This window comes from Apodemus sylvaticus, chromosome 12 (assembly GCF_947179515.1).
Source record: "Apodemus sylvaticus chromosome 12, mApoSyl1.1, whole genome shotgun sequence".
In the NCBI taxonomy this organism is placed as follows: domain Eukaryota; kingdom Metazoa; phylum Chordata; class Mammalia; order Rodentia; family Muridae; genus Apodemus; species Apodemus sylvaticus.
This window is the reverse complement of record NC_067483.1, coordinates 98,426,011-98,445,342: the sequence shown is the minus strand read 5'-3', so window position 1 is coordinate 98,445,342 and position 19,332 is coordinate 98,426,011. Positions and strand designations below refer to the sequence as shown.

The window sequence follows — 19,332 nt, the reverse complement described above, 5'->3', positions numbered from 1 at the left end:
GGAGGAGCTGTTGTGGAGGCTGCACCCAGCAGCTGAGGCCCAGTGTTAACAGGCATTTGGAGCATACCACATCTCCAAACTGGAACAGACCTGGCTTAGGTGTGGAGTTTAAAATTACCTCTGTAACTGAGAAGACATTTCCCATCCCATCCCATCTTATGTAAAAGAGAAGAAATACTATTTTTTAAATTTAAAATTTTCTTTTTATAAGTAGAGTGCAATTCGGTGAAGGGGTGCCCAGTGGTCATGATTCTTGCATAGTTTAGTATTCCTATAGTCTAGCATATATGTGTTCTAGAGGACATGTGTTCTGAAAAACATCAGAGTTGGTGTCCAGAGAAATGCAGTTTCTAATTTTTCCTTTTATATTTAACTCAGCTTTTATGAGACAGTAGACCTTTTTTGACAGGACAGTGACTGTATTTATCATGGTCCCCCAGAAGCCCCTAAAGCCAATATGTGCATGTGTGACTGTCAGCTATGTTCAGTGGTTTATGTTGTCAGAGTCAGAGTCAGAGTAGACACAATGCTGTCTACAGGCTGGGGAGTTCAGGAAAACAGCAGTCTAATAAACCAAGCGACTTGGGACAAGAAAGACCAGCGACCTTACCTGGAAGGTCCTTGGCGAGTTGCCGAGAGTGCATCCTAGGCTGGAGGATCTAGAGTTTGGAAACTCCCTCCCTCTGCTTAGGAGGACAGAGCTGTGCAAGCAAGTCCCCTTCTGCCTTCTCCCCAATGCCCTGTTCAGGGTGGCTCTTCCCCCCCTCAGTTCCCTGCTCCAGATGTGTCATCTCTGGAAATACCTTGACAGACACCCAGAACTGTGGGTGTCTACGACAGTACTGTCAGTCTGAATAGTGGGAGTCTTTCTCCTTGGAATGCCAAAGCCCAGGGACAATGCCCGCTCCACCGCGACCATTTTACTCACTTAAGCCTGTTTGAACCACGTTGTGAATGACACAATGAGTTGGGGTGCTCTGGAGCTTTACCCCTGTGTTCTGGTCCAGGGCATCAGATTGACGACAGCTCCCTCAAGCGCTGGTCTTTGCCCACGGCTGCTGTTTGTCAGTCACCATGGCCGCTGAAGGGGCCGAGTGGAGGAATCACATCCTCTGTATATGGAAGGTACAGTCTGAAGCCTCCCACTATTTCTCTCCTGCTCGTAGTTTCCATGGAATTGGCCACCATCAGCAGCAGGCGTTCATTTCAGTTCTGCCTACGGTCCTCATTTCTTCTGTTACTATGGAGACTGCCTAGGAAGTGGCAGAAAAGCCACAAGTTTAAAAAGCAGTGATTTGATGACAAGATATGATCGGGACTGTGTGTGACTGTAGCCAAGTATTCCATAACTCTTCATGAATCTCAAGTGAGCATGTGAGACAGGCTTACTACTTTGAATAGAGCTGAGTTTGAAGCATAACAAATGCTAAACCGAGGTTTAAGTTAGAGCTTGCTGAATATTACCTAGAATGTGAAGAATGAGTGTGTGGTGGGTATCACAGTCCAAAACAGTGAGCCCAGTCACAGCCTGGGTGTGCAGAACCAGAGAACAGAACAGCCTTGTTTGTGAGTGACATCATTTCACAAGTATGCGGCACCTACTTATGTGATTTTTGTTTTTGATTTTGGGGTGTGTGTGTGTCCTGTGTCCTTCCTCATGGGCCACTGACCACTAGTCCACAATGAGCAATGGGAGTGTGTATGTGAGTGTGTGTGTGTGTGCACGCGCGTGCATACGTGCTACATGGGGGAGGGGCAGGGTTTGGTTGGTGCCAACCGATTGAGTTCTGGGATCAGCTTCAGTGAGACAGCTCAACAGTATTGTTCCAGGAATACAGTATATAAAGGCTTTTAGGGGTGCAGTTGAAAGGGCTAACTGGATACAGTGCAGTATCTAATTATCATGTGACCTGAAAGTCAGAGTAGGTGCTGAGTTAAGTCTCTTTGCACAAAGTCATTCTTTTGACAAGGCCAGGAAAACATACACACACACACACACACACACACACACAGAGAGAGAGAGAGAGAGAGAGAGAGAGAGAGAGACATGGCCTTTTATCCATCTGAATGAAATGGTGCTTCTTAGTCCTATACTACATCCCATTGTGAAGAGGTGAGACCCCCGATAAGCTCTCAAGTCTTGAGAATTTGGATTTTTAGGAGGCAGAGACCCAGGTTTATTAACAGACTTACATAATTTTATACTGTCAGGATCTCAGGTATGTTCCTGCTTTCCTGTGTAAGATGAGTGGCAACTGGTTGCCAATGAAGTGTGCACAGCTCAATTAGTGTGATTTTGATTCAGACACAGTGGTTTTTTTCCTTGGGTTGGATTGGATGTTGGTGCTGTCTGCACCTGTCAGTTCCGGGGTGCAGCTTCCTGAGCCTCCTCTGTCTGTCTGGCCTTAGTTTTCAGTTGGAAATTGAATACTACCTCAACCAGGGCTTGGCTCCCACACGTGCAACTTTGTACATACAGTTTTCTATGTGCTTGTCACGCCTTACCATACTGAGTCAGTGCGCATTCAGAGAGCGGCCTGTCAGCCTGGGACAGACTCAACCCTGGAGGGGTTGGAGCCATTCCCAGCCTCACCCTCTTCCTCACAGTTACAGCTGTGATTGGGTAAAGAGAAGTAACTTCCTGGATGGGGTGAAAATGCCGGTTCCCTCTCACAAGGCCAGACTTTGCTTTGTCCTCTCAGGAGAGTCGAGCCCCACACGCCGGGAGGCTGTGAAGAGAAGGACAGCAGAGTACCTCATGCGTGCAGAGAGCATCTGTAGCCTCCGGGCCACGCCTCAGCTCCACACAGGATCACAGGTATGGGGAGCCATCTCTGCGCTCTTTGGCCGTTTTGTTTTTGTTCCTATCTTTCAGCTTTATTTATAATTAGAATAGTGAGAATTTTGGCCTTTGGAATTTTTCTGTAATTGTGTTATTGTCAGAAAGGAAGTTCCAGAGTAGAGTAGGAAAGACCCTCCGGAGCCTCCCTCCACCATCTGAGCGCCCTTGTCCTGCCCTGGGCAGTGAGGACAGAGCTTACAGAAGGTGGTCATGTCAGGGAGGGCATGGAGGCGGCAGCAGCTCAGTCTGTTCACATCTATGTGGAGTGGGAAGCAAAGGCCGAGGGCGGTGCTCTGGGAGCTCTCTTTTTTCTCTTTATTCTGTTCTGACCTGAGTCCATGCTGTGGTGCTGCCCACGTTTAGGTGGGTCTTCCTTCTTCAGTTCAACCTCTCTGGAAACATCCTCACAGACACGCCTAGAGGTGTCTTGTAGGTGATTCCAAGTCAGTTGATAAATGTTGATAAAACCATCATGCTTCCTGTAATCCTAACCTTGCCACCTGCAAATGCTCCAAGCCCTGTGGAGTGAAGCCACCACTCTTGTGCACCCCCAGCTTCTGAGTGAGCCACAGCTTGCGTGCATACCTGTGCAGCCTAATCAACCTTTTGAAACTCTCCTGGAGTGAGGGAGTCCTGCAAGGGTTTGCTGGTGGTTGCCTGTGATTGCCGAGGTACAACACTGCAGTGATGATTTACGCTATTTGGGACTGCCCCAACTCTGTCTACGTAGCATAAGGCTTTAGGAACATTATTTCTTATAGCTTTAATATCAGGTCTGTCTGGATTTGTCCAGTTTCTGGAAGTAGCTTTTCTATTTTAAATTCTTACTAAAGTTTTTGTAAATGGGAGAACATATTTAGTTTATTTCCTTAATTGATCCAAGAGGTAGTGTCTTACTTAGAGTTTCACTGCTGTGAGCAGACACCATGACCAAGGCAACTCTTACAAGGATAATGTTTAATTGGGGCTGGCTTACACATTCAGAGGTTCAGTCCGTTTCATCAAGGTGGCAGCATGGCGGCTCCCAGGCAGGCGTGGTGCATGAGGAGCTGAGAAGTCTACTTCTTGTTCTGAAAGCAAACTGAAGACTGACTTCCAGGCAGCTAGGAGAAGGATCTTAAAGCCCACGCCCACAGGGACATACCTACTCCAACAAGGCCACACCTACTCCAACAAGGCCACACCCACTCCAACAAGGCCACACCTACTCCAACAAGGCCACACCCACTCCAACAAGGCCACACCCACTCAAACAAGGGCACACCCACTCCAATAAGGCCACACCCACTCCAATAAGGCCACATTAACAACTAGTGCTCCTCCCTAGCCAAGCATATCCAAACTATCACATTCTACTCCTTGGCCCTCAGAGGCTTGTTCAAACATGTAAGTCATGGGGCCATACCTAAACACAGCATAATGTAAAATACATTTAGTCCAAGTTCAAAAGTCCCCCAGTGTTAAATGTCCAAAGTTCAAAGTCTTCCTGAGATCAAAAGGCAGATCGCATACCTTTAACATCACAGGATATACATCACCATTCTAAAGCATCATAGTGAGAAAATACTGGATTTGGTTTGGATTTGAGATAGGGTTTCTCTGTGTAGTCCTGGCTGTCCTGGAATTTACTCTGTAGACCAGGCTGGCCTCGAACTCAGAAATCTGCTTGCCTCCCAGAGTGCTGGGATTACAGGCATGCACCACCACCGCTGCCCCGCTGTGAGAAAATACTGGAACAAACAAGACCAAAAACGAGCTGGGCAAACTCCAAACTCTGCGTCTTGCAGGCTGATGCCCAAGTGGTCTTCAGATCACCAATGCCTGGCATCTTTGTTGACTTGAGCACAGTGCCCCTGGGCTGGTGCCACTCCCTGTTAGACACTTTCCTCAGCAGATAGCCCACAGCTCTGGCATCTGGAACATCATGGGGCCTCCACGGCAACAGCTTCTTGTTTCAATGTCTGGGATCCACACGTGATCTTCTGGGCGCCTCCAAAGGGTTTGCAGGGTCACTTCTCCAGCACTGGTTGGCTCAGCCCCACTACTGCTACTGCTGGTGACGGTCGTCCCATGGTACTGGCATCTCCAGTAGGCTGGGGTCTTCTGCTGCAACTAGGCTTCACCAACAACCTCTTATAGGCTCTTCATGGTGCCAAGCCTCTAATCTGCATGACCCCTTCAGTTCTGGGCTGTCAACTACAACTGGGGCTGGATCTTCACCGTGGCCTCTCACAGTGCCGAGCCTCAGCTGCTCTTCATGGCCCCTTCATGCCTTCGAAACCAGTACCACCTGATGACTCTTACACATTATCAAGTCCAGCTGCAACATGAGGTACAGCCTTGGCTTTTTGGAACAATTTCTTTGTGTTCTCAGAAAACACTTCCCGGATTTCACCTTAGTGATGCTCATCTCTTCTTAATCACCACTAATTTCTTAGCTCCAGTTAACCAGCATCAATTGTCCAAGTAGTCCCTTCTAGTCTGGACTCTAAAGTCAGAGCCCAGTGGCCAAAGCTGCTGAGTTCTGTTGCTTGCTGGGACACCCCTCCCCCTTTAACAACTCCTTCACTGTCTAAGCCTGACTGTCCTGGAACTTGCTCTGTAGATTGACCTTGAACTCAACAGATCTGTATGGCTCTGCCTCCCAAATGCTGGGATTAAAGGTGTGTACCACTACCCCTGGACTCCAGCTTTCTCTGTGCTGAACTTGCTGTTCCAGGCTGGCCTGGAATGGGAGATCTGCTTGCTTCTGCCTCCTGGGATTAAAGGTGTGTACTGCCATGCCTTAGCTCCCTTAATCTGTTCATCTCCCAGGACATAGGATTCAGCTCCTGGGGCCCCATTAACATCTGAACGACACATTTCGTATTTTTTCTTTTTAAGCTTGCTGTGCTTTATCAAAACACTCTTCATGAAACTAACCCCAGCAGAGTCTAAGCTCGGTTGTTTTGCTAGTGCAATTAATTTAACTCTTCTCACCTTAGCCTCAGGCAGACTCTTCAGACAAGGGCAAAAAGCAGCTACATTCTTCACCAAAATATCCTAAGAATAGTCTCTCTGACACATATAGAATTCTTTTCCTCTGAAACCTCTATAGCCAGGCTTCTACAGTTCACATCACACTTAGCAACAAAGTCTTACATATTCCTATCGATCAGGATAGCCCATTAAACCCCACTTAAAGCGTTCCACTGCTTTCTAAAGTCCCCAAATCCACAGTCCTCCAAACAAAAGCATGGCCAAGCCAATCACAGCAATACTCTACGTCATTACCAACTTCTGTTTAGGGTTTTACCGCTCTGAACAGACACCATGACCTAGGCAACTCTTACAAGGACAACCTTTAATTGGGACTGGCTTACAGGTTCAGAGGTTCAGTCCATTATCATCGAGGTGGGAACATGGCAGCATCCAGGCAGGCATGGTGCAGGAGGTACTAAGAGTTCTACATCTTGTTCTGAAGACAAACAGAAGACTGGCTTCCAGGAAGCTAGGAGGATGGTATTAAAGCCCATGCCCACAGTGACTCACTTTCTCTAACAAGGCCACACCTCCAAATAGTGCCTATGCCAAGTATATAAAACCACCACCACAGGCAGGCAGTCTTGGCATCATATTCTGTCACTTAAGCAATGAAAGAGACAAAACTTTTGTTGTAAGTTGCATTTTGTGTGTGTGTGTGTGTGTGTGTGTGTGTGTGTGTATACTGGGAGTAGGATATCCCATTGTTAGTCCCAGGGAGTATCTGTTTCTGGATCTGGAACAGGAGGGTGTTCACGGCCTTCTGCTGGGTGGTCATTATGATTAGTCACGTTAAGGAAAGCCATTCATAATCATGGATCAAAGCTTCTGTCCCTTACAGAGCAAGTGTCTTCATTCTCCCTTTTGCTTTGGGAACAAGAATGAAAACATCTAACAACACGAGCCCCTATGAATAGACATACTCTGTGGAATCCCTCGGGTATGACTGGTGTATGTTAAGAGTGCCCCAGTAGTCATTGTGTTACCTCTGCTGCCTTGTCCCCATGTGCATCCATGTGCATTGATAGTCTACTGGCTCAACGCTGTTACAGTTTCTTTTTGTAAGATTCACTCTGTTAGTTCACACTGACTGTGACGTGACATTCTGTACCTGGGTATGACAGACTTGGAGTTATAGCAGATGAGCATAAGGTCTCAAGGGTACATTCTGCTTTGCAGAGTACAACCACTATGTAGATGAGTCAGAGTCTCACGTTTCTACTTTTACAACCTAAGAGATTCCAAGGTTCTTGTGAAGAAAATAAAGCCCAGGTCTAAAGAGGAAAGCTGATTTCATGAGGCTACTCAGTCGTTAAATGCCTTTTAAGATGCTGTGTAGCATCTAGCCAGACCATGTGGGAGCCACATAGAACATGACACAGCGGCTCTTAGTGCAACCTTCCAGCATGACTGGAGCTCAGGAGCTCAGGAGTCACGGCTTACAGAGACGCCCAGAGCTGGGGTGGTGGTGGTGTTTCTGACTCTGATCTGATGTATAATTCGTGTTTGTTTCTGGTGAGGGTGGCTGGAGGAGAGAGCAGACATGGCGCTGTTCTTCATGGTAAACTTTTGCTTTTCATTTGCTGTCATGTGCTGTGAAGCCTGTCTCCTCCACACTGGTCCGAAGTGGAGCAGGCTTGGTTTTTTTCTTGAGATTAGCTTGGTGAGCCCATTGTTTCTCTTTGCTGAGTCTTTGAATCTGAGTTTCAGCCAGTGTGGTGAGGTTCAGTGTGAACAATTCAGCTCCTTTTTTCCAATGCTGTGCAAAGTAGATGTGACTTCTTTGGAGAATCCTTGCGCAAACATCTCTTCGTAGCTGTTACAGTAGATAAGGGAATCCCTTGGGATTTTACCACTGCTGGTCTCTGTCTCCCCTCTTGGCAGTGCTGCTCCCTCTGTCCAGATCTCTTTTTCTTTGCTTTATGAACTTTGGAGCCTTGGAACCTCTTAGGCTGTCAATGTAGAAAACCTGAATTTCCCATTATTTCTAATCATATCCTTTGCAAACAAAGGATATTGGAAAAGAAACTAGCAGAACACAGTCCCATTGTGCTGCATACATCATACCTAAAAGCACCAAGGACATTGGAGAGGCAGGCCTCTGGTCAGGTAGACTCTGGACTTTAGGGCAGCAGCTCGCATTTATTTATTTATTTATTTATTTATCCATATTGCAAAAGACTTAACATTTTTAAAAGAAAATTTAAAATCAATTAAATTTAGAAAAGTTACAATAAATTATCTAAATGCATGACATAGGACATATAGATTCTGTTTTATACTGCAGTTACTAGGGTGATTGGACATCAGTCACTATGCAGAATGTTCTGAGTGCCCTGCAGATTCTGAGCACACTGGTAGCACATCTGTGTTTGCTGATGTTGTTGACCAACTCGACAGGTGCCATTAGAAGATGTTGAAACTCACTGACAGATGTGGCAAGAGGGCACGGGACTCGGTTACAGGTGGTTAGATGTCAGGCGTGCTAGCCATCTAAGGGAGGCTGAGAGAGGTCAAGCTAGTCATTTGCCCAGGAAGAAGAACCCCAGAAGAGCTTGAGTTCAGCAACTCGGCTAGATATTGAAGTTCTGAGTTTGAATTCTTCTTCTTCTTCTTCTTCTTCTTCTTCTTCTTCTTCTTCTTCTTCTTCTTCTTCTTCTTCTTCTTCTTCTTCTTCTTCTTCCTCTTCCTCTTCCTCTTCCTCTTCTTCCTCCTCCTCCTCCTTTTTTTCTCTTTCTTTCTTTCTTCCTCTCTTTCTTTCTTTCTTTCTTTCTTTCTTTCTTTCTTTCTTTCTTTCTTTCTTTCTTTCTTTCTTTCTTTCTCTCTCTTTCTCTCTCTCTTTCTTTCTTTCTCTCTCTTTCTTTCTTTCTTTCCTTTCTCTTTCTTTCTTTTCTTTCTTTCTTTCTCTTTCTTTCTTTCTTTCTTTCTTTCTTTCTTTCTCTCTCTCTCTTTCTCTCTTTCTTTCTTTTCTTTTCTTTTCTTTTCTTTTCTTTTCTTTTCTTTTCTTTTCTTTTCTTTTCTTTTCTCTTCTCTTCTCTTCTCTTCTCTTCTCTTCTCTTCTCTTCTCTTCTCTTCTCTTTTCTTTTCTTTTCTTTTCTTCTTTTCTTTCTCACAGTGTCTTTCTGCATAACCCCAGCCAGCCTCCTGCCTGCTTAGTGCAGAGATGATGGTGTCCACTGCTGTCCTTACTCAGAGCTGGGTTCTGGATATCTTTCCTTTTGTCTGTTATGTATTTTTCCTAACAGTAATGAATGGCTCCTGCTCAGATCTTTTGAGGCATGCTCACTCTGTTCTGAGTGGGGCTGGTTACCTAACAGCAGCAGCCCCACCAGTGAGCCTGTTGGAAGCACAGACTTTTGGGGCCCACCTCCGCCCTACTGAATCCTGTGTTCCCCTTTGATAGATCCTTGAGCAATATGCGTATGTGCTATAGTTTGAGTGACACTGAGTCTACAGGCAGGTGGAGAGTGCATACTGAGAACACTGAATAAATCAAAGAGACTGGGTAGTTCAACTGGTGACTCAAAGGAGAAGCCAGGCAGCTGTTACCTAGCTGTGCTAACTGCAGATCACAGTACTGGCTGTAGACATCATCAAGTGGAGCTGTGTGTCCCGGCCTTAGGTGCTGGCCCGTTGAGCAGTGTTATCTTGCCATCTCTGTTGGGTCATCAGATCTTCTGGTGTGTGGTTCTGCATAGATGAACCTAACCAGTCTTTCTTGACACCTTCTGCCACAGTGGCCCTTACAGATAAGGGAACACTGACTTTTTACATCAAGGGCAGAGCTATGTTGCCCAGGAATTCATTTCCTGCTCCTTTGAAACAGTGCACTACATTGGTAATACTTTCTTAGAAGTAAGAGCTTATTATTTAATTCATCTTGGGACAGGGTCTCTCGTGGAGCCCTGGCCGGCCTGGCCTTCATGGCAGTCCTGCATCAGTAGCCCTGAGTGCTAGCATTGCAGGCCTGCAGCCTTACCTACCTGGATATCCTTACAGGTTAGCCGCCTCTCTGCCACCAGCTTTTGTCACCAGAGACAGCTTAGCTGTCTTGCTTCTCAGCGTCCTTCTGTTAGAAAGACAAAAGAAGCCGAGTCCTAGATCTGGTTTCTGAAGCCTCTTTATTTTATTAAATCCTGTAGATTTATGTTTCCTTTTGCTGTCTAAAGACAGGAACAGATCTGTGGAGTTATAAATAATTTAAATGCTACTATATATAAAAAATAAGAGATTATTAGGAATAATTTTATTTTTGAGCATTTCATATGCACCTACAATGTATTTTATCAGATGCGTTCCTCACTTCTCCCAGATCCACTCCCCATCGTCCTCCCACCCCCTTCCAACCCTGTGTCTTCCTTTTTGACTCACAAGTCCACGGTGTGGTGCCTGTGTACTAATGGTTGTGGGCCATGCAGTGGCATGTGTTAGACCCACCAGGGGCCATACCCTCAAAGCAAACTGACTCTCCCTCTCATAGAAGCCAACAGTATGAGGTTTTAAAAATGATATCTTGATTTCATAATCTTTGTATACTCTGTCTGATCTGAAGCTTGCAAAGCACTGTAAAGAAGAAAGAGAAGTTTTGTGTCTGTGCTTTTGCTGTTCCAATCTGCCCCAAGTCACTGCTCTTTACAGCAGCACCTACTCAGTGCTCCGTAGCCCCTTTCTCACGCAGAGCACCTACTCAGTGCTCCGTAGCCCCTTTCTCACGCAGAGCACCTACTCAGTGCTCCGTAGCCCCTTTCTCACGCAGAGCACCTACTCAGTGCTCCGTAGCCCCTTTCTCACGCAGAGCACCTACTCAGTGCTCCGTAGCCCCTTTCTCACGCAGAGCACCTACTCAGTGCTCCGTAGCCCCTTTCTCACGCAGAGCACCTACTCAGTGCTCCGTAGCCCCTTTCTCACGCAGAGCACCTACTCAGTGCTCCGTAGCCCCTTTCTCACGCAGAGCACCTACTCAGTGCTCCGTAGCCCCTTTCTCACGCAGAGCACCTACTCAGTGCTCCGTAGCCCCTTTCTCACGCAGAGCACCTACTCAGTGCTCCGTAGCCCCTTTCTCACGCAGAGCACCTACTCAGTGCTCCGTAGCCCCTTTCTCACACAGAGTACCTACTCAGTGCTCCGTAGCCCCTTTCTCACGCAGAGCACCTACTCAGTGCTCCGTAGCCCCTTTCTCACGCAGAGCACCTACTCAGTGCTCCGTAGCCCCTTTCTCATGCAGAGCACCTACTCAGTGCTCCGTAGCCCCTTTCTCACACAGAGCACCTACTCAGTGCTCCGTAGCCCCTTTCTCACACAGAGCACCTACTCAGTGCTCTGTAGCCCCTTTCTCACGCAGAGCACCTACTCAGTGCTCCGTAACCCCTTTCTCACACAGAGCACCTGCTCTCCCCACTCGGGACAGAACAGTGCAATTGTTTCTTCTCGGCATTCAAGGGCTGTGGAAACTGAACCCAAGTATGGGCTTTTGTTTTTTGGTCCACCACTATGACCGTCACTGCAGCAGACCATTCATATCTCCTGGTAACCTGTATCATATTAGGTTTTTAATTGCTGTGGAAAAGGTAGAAGGATTTATATTGACTCATCCTCTCATACTGTGGTCACTTGGCTCCGTTGTTTCTGCCCTATGGAGAGCCTAGTTAAAAGATTGAGGGCCTGTGGTAGGGCGTAAGAATGGGAGGCAAGCCTCCAGTGACCTACTGTCTCTGCTTAGGCCTACTTCCTAAATCTCATTAACACACAACCCCAAAGTCTTCTAAGTTATTAATCCATAAGTGGAATCATTGATGTGGTCAGAGCCCTCAAGACCCAGGCTCCTCCCAGGGGCCTCACTTATGAATACGCTGAGCTGGGACGGAGCCATCAACATAGGGCGTTGGATGCATCCGCAGTCTGCACCATAGCACTGCTGTGTTTCTCACCATGCACTCAGTGGATAAATAGAGTAAACTGTCTTTGGACTCTGAGAGACCAGTGAGCAGTGACTAAGAAATGTGAACAGAAGACAGGGGTACTGTATTATGGAGTTTGGCTTATTAAATATCAAATGTAACAGGCAAAATACTACTTTCCCCTGGAAGCTCTTTCCTAAAATTACAAGCAGCTTTTTTTGTTGTTGTTGGTAATGTTGCAAGATGCACATGTTTGCATGTGCACATGTGTACATGCGGTGTGTATGTGTGTGTGTGCGCGCACACACACACGCACCATTTAATAGAGAGATTGCCAGCAGTAGGGTGGATGGAAGTGATTCATCCTTCTGAGTTTCCCTGAGCAACTTCCTGTGAGTACCACACTCAGTGTGGGGATGGGAGGGTAGAGATGAAGGAGGACAATGGAAATCCTGTACAAGAGACTGTTTTTTGACAGTTTCAATGGACTCACAGATGTCTTGATACACATTTGTATTCATTAAATATTTTCCTTACGTTTTCAGCTTTTAAGGAGGCAGCTATATATCTGTTTTCCGACATCTACTTTAGTTCCTAATGAAATGCTATATCAAATAACATTTGTTGAGACATATCTAAGAAATCAAATTATATCATTTAAAAATTATTATTATCTAGTGCAATTGAGATATTTTATCAAGTTAAAGCATCTCTAAAACAAAAGCTGGGGCAAAGAATAAGAATGGCTTGATTGATAAAGTATCAGGATCTGGGATCCCAGCACCCATGGCATTGTATGCCTGTAATGCACAGGGAAGCAAAATTGAGGACCTCAGGGTCCATGGAGCTGACCAGCCAATCAGTGAGCTGCAGGTTCAGGGAAGTCTTTCTCAAGCAGTAAGATGGAGAGTGACTGAAGAAGCATCCAGTGTTGACCTCTGATCTCTATGGGCATGTGCATATATATATACATGTAAATATACACATGCATACATACAGATACAGACAGACAGACAGACAGACAGACACACAACACACAGCCTTAGCCATATGTGGCACATACCTGTAATTCCAGCATGTGGGAGATGGAGTCATGAGGATCCTTAGTTCAAGATCAACCTTGGCTACAAAGCAAGTACGAGGCCAGCCTGGTCTTCAGGAGACCCTACCTTCAAAATTCCAACCAAACCAAACACCTCCCAACTCCAGCGTCACCGTTCCAGATAGTCTGGATTTAACTTTTTCCTGTTACACCCAGAGATGAGGAAAGTCTCTGAAGGCAATGAGAATTGCTGTCTCAGACACTTTCTTTCTAGGTGGTAGTTTTCCCATTACAGCTTATACCCAGTTCCCCAGGGCAACCTCCTTGCTAAGTTCCCTGATCCTACCCATAGTGACCAGGGTGCAGTTCATATTGAGAGCTCTATCTGGCCATGCCAGTCTGTGAAGTGTCTGGAGAGGAGTCTCAGTAGATGCCTTACCATGTTGTCCCCTCTGCATTGCAGTCTAGTGTGTTGATAAGGCCATCTGCCCTGTGTGACAAGGCATTGTACCTCCTGTGAGGAGGAACTGCAGAAATCCGGCTGGACACACTAAGCCCTGCTCCTCTCAACACTTAGCTCTCTGTCAGGGCGAAGCTAAGTCTAGAGTTCGGAAGTTGAGACTGTTTCTAACCGTGGTGCTCACGCAGCCTTTTCCCATATTTACTGATCTTGTTTGTAGGTAATAAACTGGTCTCCACATCACAGATATTCAAATATTTGAAGAGAAGCTCTTTTTCTTATGAATTACTCTGATCTCTGTTCTAATAATGACTGGCTATATTGATGGGCATTTATTTTTCTCACCATTGGTTGGTGCTTTTTCTGGTGAACTTGAATCTGCCAATTCTCTTTAGAGCTTATGATATAAAGTTTCTAACTGCTTGCTTTGTTTTATAAAGAAACACTAAAGGACTGTTGTTTCAAGGTTATACCTCTTCTGTTTTAAGTGAATCTGTTAAATAATTTTTTGTTTGTTTTTTTCCTAAATTACTTTTGGTCTGTCTTGGGTAAATTCAAGGTTATCACTGACTTTGGTTAGCTTAGCTGATTGTTAGACAGTTCATGATAGTCCTAAAAACATTATCAGCTCATTATTTTTTCTGTTTTAAAAACCTGTTTTCAGTGGTATAACTTATTTACTTGTGCTTTTGTCTTGCTTTCTTTTTGATTTTCTTTATTTTGATTTTTTCATTTTATATTACAGACAAACAGTAACTTTTTCCTTTTATCTCTCTTCTCTGATTTATGATAAATTTAGTTTCCTTTGACCTGGTGTTTGCTTCAGTAGGCAGTCTTCCTTCAAGTACCTCTCTCATTGATGTGTAATCTTTGATATCTTCCATTAGCCTCCAGGATCACTAAGTTCAAGGCCCCCTTGGAACCTAAGGAGCCCTGCCGAGGAGCTGAAGGCCTTCAGAGTCCTTGGGGTGATTGACAAGGTAATTCTTCAGTGTCTCTTCAAGAGTTCAGTCATAAATCGACTGCATGCTGACATTCTGTCTTTGAAGCTTTGGATCTTAAGGATGTGAAACAAAGGGGAAATGACTCAAATGCATCTGCACTTTAGAATAACAAAGCCACCGCAGAGTGGCTTTTATCTTAGCAACTCACATAAGGTCATGCAAAATACATCTGTGCCAAGGAGAAGGTGTATGTTTGTTGGCATTCAGTTGAGTAAGGGGTTTTAATTTTCTACAGTATGGTGATAGGAACATAGACTTTGTACCACTTAAATTAGTGAATTTTTGACTGTTCAACATTAATCGATACAGTCACTTTAATGGTCAGAAAGTTGGACTTCCTGGTAGCTGTCATTTATGAGCACCTACTGTGTGCCCATACCTCCATAGTAGACATTTATATAAAGTGGCTAATGGAGGCCTTCTTACATTTCCATTATGTTCATCCTAGTGGGAAAGCGATACAGAACAGAGAGTAACTTGCCCAGAAGTCACTCGGCCATCTTGTAGGAGTTCTGAGGACAAAACCTGCTTTCCCAGTGTATTGAGCCCTTTTCATCTCCTCTGGCCCCACAAAGCTTTGAGACATGTCAGTCATGCCAAATGTTTGTCAATACTGAGTTGTATACGTTGGAAATACTAGGTTGTTCTACCATCTTAACATCAAAGAAAATGCCGTGCTTAAAGTTGACACAAATGGATCTCAATCTCTTGACCTCTGGGCATTGTCCCTAAAAGATCTGAGTGTTGTTTGTTTTGGTGCATCAAATGCCACTCGTGTGCTGAAGTGTTCTTGTGAGTCCCTGCTGTACAAACAGTCAGCAGTGATCTGGAGAAGCCTGGGCGAGCAAGTGAGCGCTCATACTCTGAAGCCTTCTAAAAGAACATCAGGTCAGAACTTGGGAGAAGCTCTTGGTGTTTCACTCTTGTGAGCATCTTGTCTCAGACAGGTCTGAGTGAAGCTCGAGCTTAGAGGAGTCTGTGCAGCAGTGCGTTCTGCGTGTTGTGTTCTGCCTGCAGTGTTCCTGTGACTGCTTCTGTGGTCTGCATCACGGAGGGCATTGTGTTTTAGAGTAGACTGAACCAGACGGGAACCGAGTGGACGCAGGTGCAGACACGTCGCCTTCCTGCGTGTGCTGTTGGATTAGCTCTTAGACTTGTATCTTATGACTCTGTGACTGTTCATTGTTGTGCTTTGAACCTTAAGATGTGACACAGTTCTGGTAATAGCTAGGTGTTCCACAGATTAATACAAGCAGACTCTTGGCGGTGGCAGAGGCTCTGTTATTGTAGTTGAGGCACAGACCTTGCTTCCTGTCTGCATTCACCAGCGCCTCTCCTCCCAGAGCCATTTTCTAAGTAGTAAGAAGAAGCTCTGCGTCTGGGAATCAGACACCTTTGCAGATAGTCTTGAAGATCATAACCTCACATGGGCTGGTCAGGCATAAACACCTAGGTTTTCAAATTTGGATTGTTGTTCAAGGAAAACTCCCTTTTGTTATACTAAGGAATCCCTTAAATTTTGGTTTTAGAAACTTGGGGTTGAGTAAGCTCAAGTCTAGAAAACACTCAGGGTATAACCTCATAGATGTGGGACAGCAGTCTCTCTGATTCTGCTTATTTTAGCAATTCAATTTGCTCTTTGTGAATTATCTCAAGTTATTTATTAACTTGGCAAGTGAAGGAGGTGACCTTAGTGGCTGCAATGCAGACCTCGTGAGAACGGTGCTGTGCTGTTTGACTTCCCACCATTTTTTTTGTACCTAGAACTATGCCACGTGCCAGCCACACTGTGGGCCCCAATGCAGTTGTGGAATGAGTGAATTGGAAAGAATTTAAAATGTATTGCAGAGTGACACCTACTGGTGTAATCCGAGACTGCTCTCTAGAGCCACTCCACAAGGTCACTAGTGAGTGAGCTGTGGTTTTGGCTGATTTAGTGTTCTGACAGGAGGAAATGCCTTGTTTCTTTGTTGGGATTGTAAAATCCTTTATGCAACAAGGAGTAAGTACCAGGGCTCTTAGAGTATAGATCGGCAGGGGCCCATTCTGCTGTAGAAATGATAAACAAGGCCATTTCACCTCGTCAAACGTGCAGGCTTTAGGTATTTCAGATCTGCAGCTCTGTCATGCTTGTTTAAACCTAGGAGAGTATTGGGTATGCTGGGACAATGAGTGCATGCTGGCAAAGGGAGTGCTGGGCTCACTGAGAGGGTGTGGTATGCAGGAGGACTTGTAGGTTCCCCCTCCTCCCAGGAGACAGCTAGAACCACAGAAGCTTAAGTTGCAGAGAGAGAATTGGACTCATAGTTAAGAGATCCCTCCCTCCTTCCTTTCTTCCTTCAGTGACATGGTCTCTCTGCATAGCTCTGGCTGTCCTGAAACTCATTCTGTAAGCTAGGCTGGCCTTGAACTCAGAGATCTGCCTGCCTCTGCCTTTTGAGTGCTGGGACTAAAGGTGTGCGCCAGCCATCACCACCTGGCTAGACATGCCTTTTAAGAGTTAGTATCTTGACCAAAGATGGAGTAGACCTGAGACTTATGAGTGTCTTCTCAGTAGAGGCATCCAAGGAACGGTGGGGATGTCAGCAGAGGGATGCTGTGGAGGGAGCTAAGTGTTTGGTGGATTTTGTGTTCGATAACTTTGAGGATTTCCTTCCGCTCTCAGATGCATCTGTATATGTTTTCCTTGTGCAGTAGCAGAAGAAAAATGAGAGGCAGACTGGTGGGTGCCTCTGGGCTCCTGTCATCTTCCTGGAAGCCCATTGCCTGGCAGGTGCCATGCTCTGTGTTGTGAGTGTGTGAAGATGCATGCTGTGTGTGCTCAGTGCACAGTGCTTACACCAGTGCCTGGGAAGTAAGTAACAGCAGGAGGGAGAGACATCCAGTGACCTTAGAAACCGTAGAGGTCAAAGGACACTGCATGACATCGGTGCTAAAGCACCGAACTGCCACCTGGACTTCTGTATCCTGAGAAAATACTTTTCAGGAGTGGAGGGAGAAGCCACGTGTGGTGGACACACCTTTAATCTCTGTGCTTGAGGCAGAGGCAGGCATATCTCTGAGGCACATCAATACAGCCTGGTCTAGACCAGACAGCTAGTGGAACCCTACCTCATTACAAAAGAGCATGAAGGCATGAGGGAGTGTGGGCATTCTCTGGTGAAAGGCAAGCAAGGCCGTGCCGCTTATAGACAATGCGTGTTCCAAGCAGAAGCGCAGCGAGGGCCTCAGCACAGAGGGGAGGCTTCAGGCGGCACTCCCTGCTTCCTAAAGCTTGTCATGGCTGAAGTTGCAGTTGCAAGACTGTCTGATAGAGTTTTATGGGTTTTCTTTGTGAGCCCTGATGTTTAACGGATAAACTGTCTCTCCAGCCCTGATGTAGTTTTAAATATGTCTTTATAAAGATAATTTATAAATAAGGGAGGTATAGAAAGAGAATAGAGAGAGGGACACCTCCACAGAACTCGATGGAGTGACTCCAGCCACCACTGCGGTTGGTAGTGTGTAGATGTCACTCAGAGCTCAGTAGATAAACTAAAGTAAATATTTATTTATTTATTATTTATTATTTATTTATGTATTTATGTATTTATGTATTTATGTATTTATGTATTTATTTATTTATTTATTTATTGTGGGTGCAGAGTCATGCTATGTAGCCCAAGTAGCCTTGAACTATGATTCTCATACCCTGCCCTCTTGAGTGCTGAGGTTTTAAGCATGTGCCACCACATCTAACCTAACGTAGAATTCTAAAAATATTCAATTAATTCATAATAAAATAGAAGCAGTAAATAGAAACCAACAAAATCCCAGAAAAATGTTTAAAAACTCATACAACTGTAAGCTCAGACACATTATCAATTACACTAAACATAAACAGTCTAATTATATTGGTTAAAGAAAACATGATTGGAGTGCATTAGAAATATGACTCAGCCCTGCGATGTGTATGAGAGATTCATTTCAGATTCAATGTGAGGGCGGGACACTCAACACCCTCCTCCTCCCAACAGACACACACATAGGTAAACGTCAGCCGTTGGCTCTTCATGTGCAGCCTGTGTGATGCTTAGTGCTGCTGGCTGTGTAGTGGTGTCCTGGAGTTGTGCTGTGGTGCACTTGGAGGCCCAGGGTAGGGAGGACACTAGATTGTCTTACTGTGCACTGAGACTGCTGCTGACAGTGGAGGAGTAGAGTGCACTGCTTCCCTGTGCCCTGTAGACTGTGCTCACTGCAGTGTTTACAGCAGTGACTCTCACAGACCGCACAGATACTCACCAGGGCCACGCTGGCTCCTGGTGAATTAGCTCAGCTTTGGTGTGATGTGCCTGACTCAGTGCCAATGGACACTAATTCCCCCGTGTCGCTGGCTTTACTCATCTCTGTCCCGTGTCCTGCAGCTCATTGTGGGAGTGACCGGAAGAGGAGTCTATGTAGATACACACAGTGTAAGGTACAGAGGGTCTATGTAGGTAAACAGTGTAAGATACAGAGGGTGACAGACCAAGTAGACGAGCTCAGGTGTGCTGCAGCTTGTAGAAGCTTGTAGCTGTTGATCTGGTGGTTGCAGCAGTCACAGAGTGACCCCCGTGTACCCTGTTTGGAGTATTTTCTTGATTTGAAATGCATATGAAGCAGTAGGGAGGGCTTTGTAGGAGTGCTTGCCTGGGTTTGGAGAGAAGCAGGCTCAAGAATCCACACTTCCGTGGGAGCCAAGAAAAGGAAGACAAGAAACATGATCATTAGAGCAGAAATCAATGGAATTAAAAGTAGGGAGACCAATAGGAAAATTAACCACACTAAAGGGCACTTTATGATGTTCTCTGAACATCAGTGAGATCACTAAGCCCATAGAGAGGATAATTATGGAAGAAAGATCTTTACATCAGAAACCAGATCTATGTCACTCCTTGTACAGTGAAGAGCTTGGATGTGATGAATTTAATTACTGTACAGTATGCTACTACACCCCTAAAACACAAAGCCTGTTTTACGGAAGGAACAGGCCATCTGTGTAAATGCCTATCTTATCCACCAAGGAAAGTGAGTGAGTACTTACTGAC

At 45.5% G+C, this 19,332-nt stretch overlaps 1 protein-coding gene across 5 annotated transcripts in view; it reads left to right on the top strand.

Annotated features, from left to right (window-relative positions):
• Rps6kc1 (ribosomal protein S6 kinase C1) overlaps positions 1–19,332 on the top strand; it is a 144,728-nt gene that overhangs the window by 70,317 nt on the left and 55,079 nt on the right. For 3 of the 5 annotated variants that reach the window (XM_052200297.1, XM_052200296.1, XM_052200299.1), the window contains 2 exons: positions 2,703–2,818; positions 14,150–14,242. In XM_052200297.1, coding sequence (XP_052056257.1) covers positions 2,703–2,818; positions 14,150–14,242 — 209 coding nt within the window. Of the gene's footprint in view, positions 1–1,084; positions 1,126–2,702; positions 2,819–14,149; positions 14,243–19,332 lie in introns of those variants that run through there. The other 2 variants (XM_052200300.1, XM_052200298.1) reach the window with 2 other exon arrangements.